General features: G+C 42.7%; 1 protein-coding gene across 1 annotated transcript; it reads right to left on the bottom strand.

The window, feature by feature from the left end:
- Nucleotides 1-1,158: 1,158 nt before the first annotated feature.
- On the bottom strand, nt 1,159-4,907 carry LOC106555936 (histone H3.3A). The gene is made up of 3 exons (XM_087727198.1): nt 4,725-4,907; nt 3,598-3,751; nt 1,159-2,032 (listed from the first exon to the last, which is right to left on the bottom strand). The coding sequence occupies exons 1-3, from the start codon at nt 4,850-4,852 to the stop codon at nt 1,904-1,906; spliced, it is 411 nt and encodes a 136-aa protein (XP_087583324.1). The 5' UTR covers nt 4,853-4,907; the 3' UTR covers nt 1,159-1,903.
- Between the last annotated feature and the right edge of the window lie 1,639 nt (nt 4,908-6,546).

The following is a 6,546-nucleotide window of genomic DNA, read 5'->3' as shown; positions in this document are numbered from 1 at the left end:
GACGCAAGCAATTAAATATGACTCAACCGTTTGAGGTGACAGCCAAAAATGCCAATGCAATCCTAAATTGCATTAACAGAATGATTCAATCAAGATCAAGGGAGGTACGAATACCACTCTATAAAGACTTAGTAAGACTACATCTGGAATGTTGCATCCAGTTTTAGACACTATAAAAAAAGATGTTGAGACTCTGGAAAAAGTGCAGAGAAGAGCAACCAGGATGATGAGGAGACTGGAGGGTAAAACATACGATGAACGGCTGCAGGAACTGGGCATGGCTGGTCTAGTGAAGAGAAGGACCAGGGGAGACGTGAGAGCAGCCTTCCAATATTTGAGGGGCTGCCATAGAGAGGAGGGGGGGGGGGTGTCAAGTTAATAAATCCAATAAATCCAATAACAAACAAGTTATTTTCCAAAACACCTGAAGGCCAGAAAAAGAAGAATGGATGGAAACTAATCAAGAAGGGATTCAATCTGGAAATAAGGAGGAATTTCCTGACAGTGAGAAGAATCGGTTCCACCACAAAACCGCGGACGACAAAATTGCGCTCAACGAAAGCGCGTACGTGACGTCATCACAGTGTGACGAAAACATCGCGCTGTGATCGATAAATGTAAAAATAAAGCGAAAACCTTACCCTAACCCCCCCAAACCTAACCCTTAACCTAACCCTAAATCTAACCCTTAACCTAACGCTAAACGTAACCCTAACACTCTAAACCTAACCCTAACCCTTACCTTTATGTGAATCGGCTTGCTTTAATTTTATTTCAATTTTTAATTTTTTTCATCACGCTGTGATGACGTCAAATGCGCGCTTTCGTCGAGCGCGCTTTTGTGGACCGCGGTTTTGACGGGTCACGGAAGAATCGACCCATGGAACAGAAGTTGCCGCCAGAATTTGTGGGAACTTCATCACTGGAGGCTTTCAAGAAGAGACTGGACTGTCAGAAATGATGCAGGGACTTCCTGCTTGGACAGGGGTTGGACTAGATAACCTACAAGGTCCCTTCCAACTCTTGTTATTCCGAACTTCCATCTCTTCTGTTGTCCCGTTATTGTTTCTTTCCTACTCTGGCACGTTTGGTGGAAGAGCTTCACAAACCCAAACAGAGAAAAAAATATTCCATTAAGGCGAAAGGAAAGGAGCCAGATTGTTTTCATTCAACATTTATTTTGTTTCCTTACTGTCTTCAAGGTGGTTCCCTATTGATACAAAGGTTAAGAGTCACAGACACAAGACAAATGGAAAAGAGGGGGAAAAAAGTAAAAGAAAGCACTCCTTGTCTAAATACAAAGAAGGGAAAAAACAAAAAACTCCACACGGTAAAACAAAAAGTGTGTAGTGTTTTGCAAAAACACTTTCTACAAACTCAAGACCAAAAGAAAAAAAAAACCTCTTTATATCGCTTGAAACGCCTACCCCCTATATTTTTTTTTTAAAGTTTCGTATATAAAACCGGATCGTTTCAAAAGTGTCCCCCCCTTTGTTGGGTTCGGATTTTTTTTTCTTTTTTTTTTCTTCTTTATTTATTTTTTTTTGCAATTCTGGAAACAAACAAAAAAGTTTTACAAAAAGAACATTATCCAGACGTCTTGCAGATTTCAAAGGTTTTGATTTCTTTCTGGATTTTTTTTTTTCCCGCTTGTACATGATGAACAGCAATCAGACCTCCTGAACCTTGGAGAGCTACTATGATAGATTATCTAACATTTCTTCACATGTCCTAGCTACTACAAACAGGAATATTTGGGGGTTGAGGGGTGAGAGGGCAAGAGAGAGAGAGAGAGAGAAAGAGAGGGGAGGGGGAGAAGGAAAACCTGGAGTGTATTCTAATACACAAGCAGGGTGGGGCTGCCAAGAAAAGGGGGTTTAAGTGTCGGAAGGGGAGCGGGAACTTAAGCACGTTCTCCCCGGATGCGGCGGGCCAGCTGTATGTCTTTTGGCATGATAGTGACCCGCTTGGCATGGATGGCACACAAGTTGGTATCCTCAAACAGGCCCACCAGGTAGGCCTCGCTGGCTTCCTAAGGGATACAGAAAGGAACAATTAGAAAAAAGGGACTGATCGTTACACAATCGAAGTCGGGATGGGATGATACATTCAATAGCAGTAGCAATAGCAGTTAGACTTATATACCGCTTCATAGGGCTTTCAGCCCTCTCTAAGCGGTTTACAGAGTCAGCATATCGCCCCCACAGTCTGGGTCCTCATTTCACCCACCTCGGAAGGATGGGAGGCTGAGTCAACCTTGAGCCGGTGAGATTAGAACCTCTGAACTGCAGATAACAGTCAGCTGAAGTGGCCTGCAGTACTGCACCCTAACCACTGCGCCACCTCATCTCTACTTTGCTGTAACATTCTGATCTTTCCTTGCTCCCCTTCCTCCTCTCCCAGGTCACCATCCATACTCCAAATTTCTTTATACCACTCATCCATGTCTATTCTATTTGGGCAACTGTCGCTCTCTCGATAACGCCAATGTCAAAAAAAAAAGGGGGGGGGAAAGATCTTTGGACAGGGTGGATAAAAATTGATGATTTAAAAAAAAAATCAATAAAATGTTAACATTTAAATTGGACTTTTTTAAATTGGATTTTTAAAAAAATCAAATATATGTTTAATAAAATGTATTTTGGATAGTTAAGTAACATGTTTTCTAAAGATAGTTTTCTGTTGAAGATACATGCATAATTTAGTTTATTTCAGCATGAAACGGAGCTTCGTTATGTAGCAGAATAGTATATTCTGCCATGACCCGACTAAGCGTGCACGACAAAACCGCATTGCTAAAACCGCGACGTCATCAACGCGCCAACAACAGCGCGTCAACAGAAGGGCGATTTAAGTTAAGGTAAGGGTTAGGTTTATGGTTAGAGTTAGGTTTACAGCGCACTTCTGTCGGCGTGATTCAGCGCTCATTCGCGGTTTAGAACTCGCGGTTTTGTCACCGCGGTTTAGTCGGGCACGCTTTTGTCGGTCGCCCTTTTGTCGGTGAACCTATTCTGCAATATTGGGACTCTAGTGGTGAGGCAACAATGGGTCAGAGGAAGGGCCGCTGCAGGACAGAGATGACAGTTGCTGTTTAAAAATTATGGTTTAAGTCGAGTTGATTTAAATCTACCCTGTGCTTGGAAGAGGATATTTCAGAGTGTGTCATCCCCGTCCCGTCGTGTCCCCCCCCCAAACACATACGCCTTATCAATTTATTCAAAAGACAGCTTTCCAGGCTCTGGACTTCACCAGTCTTAGCCTGGCACAAAAAGGAGAATCTCTGCAGAAATCCAGAGCCCTCTCATTACAGAACAAAGCAGACTAAATAGCAGAAGCTTATGTGCCAGAACAACGGTCTCTAACCTTGGCCACTTTACGACTTGTGGCGTTCAACTGAAGTCCACAAGTCGCAAAGTGGCCAAAGTTGGGAACCCCTCTGCCAGAAGATTTAGCACTAGCAGTATTAGGGGCTACATTCCTAGAGCAGACAAGAGCTTTGGGGACAACACTTTTGAGATAGGCTTGGGTGTCAGCGGAATAGCTGTCTAACTACACCTTAAAACAGGAAGGGGGAGATTTTTGAGGACAGCCACTGACCTGCAAAGCCCCGATGGCGGCACTCTGGAACCGCAAGTCCGTCTTGAAATCCTGAGCAATTTCACGGACCAGGCGCTGGAAGGGCAGCTTCCGGATCAGCAACTCTGTGGATTTTTGATACCGCCGGATTTCTCGCAGGGCCACAGTGCCAGGCCTGGGTGGGATAATGTGGAAGTAAGTTTAACACGGCTCACCTCCCACCGGCGACTCCTTTGAGAATCAGAAAAGTTCTTTCCACAGAAAAATTCTGTAGAGATTCTCAGCCATCCAGGTCATGGGTCTCCACCTCTGACCAGAACAACAAGAGTTGGAAGGGACCTTAGAGGTCTTCTAGTCCAGTGTTTTTCAACCACTGTGCCGCGGCACACTAGTGTGCCGTGACATAGTGTAAGGTGTGCCGTGGGAGAATTACTTTATATATAGTCAATATAGGCACAGAGTTAATTTTTTTTAACATTTTCTAATGGTGGTGTGCCTCGTGATTTTTTTCATGAAAAAAGTGTCCCTTTGCACAAAAAAGGTTGAAAAACACTGTTCTAGTCCAACCCCTGCTCGAGGCAGGAAACCCTCTACCGTTTCGGATAAAGAGTGGTTCAATCTCTTCTTGAAAACCTCCAGTATTGGAGCAGCCACAATTTCTAGTGGCAAGTTGTTCCAATGATGAATTGTTCTGTCAGGAAATTTTCTCCTTAATTGTAGCCGCAAAGGTGCTTTTTTTCAGGAGACAACTCGACTTCCTTTTTTGTTTCGAAGACCTTTCGCTTCTCATCCAAGAAGCTTCTTCGGCTCATAGTGGAAGATATAAACTATGAATCTATGCTGTGAATCTATGAATGAACATAGATAGTTCATTCCCCCCACCATCCAGTCAGAGCTGAAGAAGCTTCTTGGATGAGAAGCGAAACGTCTTCAAAAGAAAAAAAACAAGAAAGTCCAGTTGCCTCCTGAGAAAGCACCTTCGGGATTTCCACAGAAAAGTTATTAATGATGGCAATCAAACGAAATGGACATGCAAACTTCCCCAATGGAGAAATAATTCTGGAGGTGAGAATGGGGACTCATTGGGTTGCAGGGCCTAAAGCAACCCCCACTCCCCAATTCCAGCAAAAAAGGCTTAATCCAAATACCTGTAACGGTGAGGTTTTTTCACTCCACCGGTCGATGGTGCACTTTTTCGAGCAGCTTTTGTAGCCAGCTGCTTTCGTGGCGCTTTTCCACCAGTGGATTTACGGGCAGTCTGCTTGGTACGGGCCATTCTGGAAGTTTCTCAGGATGCAAGACGTCTGCTAACGAAGAGAGAGGATCCTTCATTATAAGACATTAACGCTTTTCCAACATGTTCTTGTTTTAAAACAAAACACTTAAAGAAGCCCGACAATTTTCAAATATTTATCTCGATGTACAAAGTCAACTCGCTTTCTTGGAAAACAGTCTGCTTACAAGAAATATATTTATAAATAGGAAAAAAAAAAGAGAGAAAGGGGGAAAAATACTTTCCAAAGCCTTTCAAAAAAATAACTTTCCTATTTTGGCAACCAAAATCTGTGGAGAATGTGAGTTTCTTGAAACAGCCTTTTTCTTCCAACATACTTTTTTCTGTAAACTAATGTAAAATCATATATTTTTCCCCGACTGTTTACAAACCACTCAGCTTCAGAAAAAAAGTGATATTCTGAGTCCTGGACACTGCAAGAGATGGCTTACCTCTCCTCCTAGCAGTTGTTAAATGGATCAATTTTATCCAATGGGTGTTGGATTTTTTTTTAATGGAAATCGGAAACAAGCACCAGAAACCAACAAAAAATGTTGGAAATGATAGTTTTTGGGGCTGCAGGATGCTGCAAACATGAACCGGTTGCCAAGCACCCGTATTGTGATCCTATGATTCCAGGGGGGGCCCTGTAACTTCAAAATTTGGGTGCTAAGTAGCTTCTGCAGGTCCATCGTAACTAAGCAACTGGTTGTAAGTCAAGGACTATTGTAAAACCACAAAGCATGCCTACAGTCCTTGGATCCGAGTAGGATCCACCGGACCTCCTGGACCACATTTAAAAAGTTTAAGTAAACAAAACAAAACTGGATGCTTCAAAGCAGTTTTGGAGAAGAATGATCTTATTGAGGCCGTGTTTGAAAAGTCTGATTACAATTTGTCTTATTTTTGCATTGTGTGGGGGTAGTTGCTCTAATGTTGTAAGCCCCTTGCTCTGATTGAAGTGGCCCAGAGGTTGCAGTAAATACAGGTGGTCCTCGACTTACAACAGTTACAAGAACAGTGTTACAACAACACTGAAAAATGTTACTTATGACCATTTAACACACTTATGACCATTCGAGCCTCCGGGTGGACATGTGATTAAAATTCAGAGGCTTGGCAACTGACTCATACTTATGACGGTCGCAGTGTCCCAGGGTCACATGATACCCTTTTGCGACCTTCTGACAAGCAAGTCAATGGGGAAGTCAGATTCACTTAACAACTGGGTTACTAGCTTAGCAACTTTGGTGATTCACTTAAGAACCGTGGCAAGAGAGGTCGTAAAATGGGACAAAGCTCACTTAGCACTTAATGTCTCACTTAGTAACAAAAACTAGGGGCTCCGTTGTGGTCATAAGTTGAGGACTACCTGTAAAACAAGGATTAACGCAATAAATTTGCAGTACAAGCAAAATCTTAAATATTTGCAAAACCCACAGATAAAAATCCAGCTTTGGATTTGTCTTTTCAAGGCACTGAAAAAACAACAACATTAAAACGAAATAAGAGTTTCCCTGTAATAAATGAAACAGATATTAAGATAGGATCAGGGCCCAGGAACAAAAAACGAGGAAGAGAAAAGAGAAAAAAAACCACAACTCGGCGGCCTCGTAATTAACATCTAGAAATAATTTAAGATACAACTATCGTGGGCCTGTCAGGGCCCTTCGGACTTCAACTCCCAGAATTCCTAC

Source organism: Thamnophis sirtalis, unplaced genomic scaffold (assembly GCF_051295495.1).
Source record: "Thamnophis sirtalis isolate CommonGarterSnake01/CBP01778 unplaced genomic scaffold, rThaSir2_p1.2 scaffold_13, whole genome shotgun sequence".
NCBI lineage: Eukaryota > Metazoa > Chordata > Lepidosauria > Squamata > Natricidae > Thamnophis > Thamnophis sirtalis.
The sequence above is the reverse complement of the archived record's forward strand: the minus strand, read 5'-3'. Positions and strand labels throughout refer to the sequence as shown.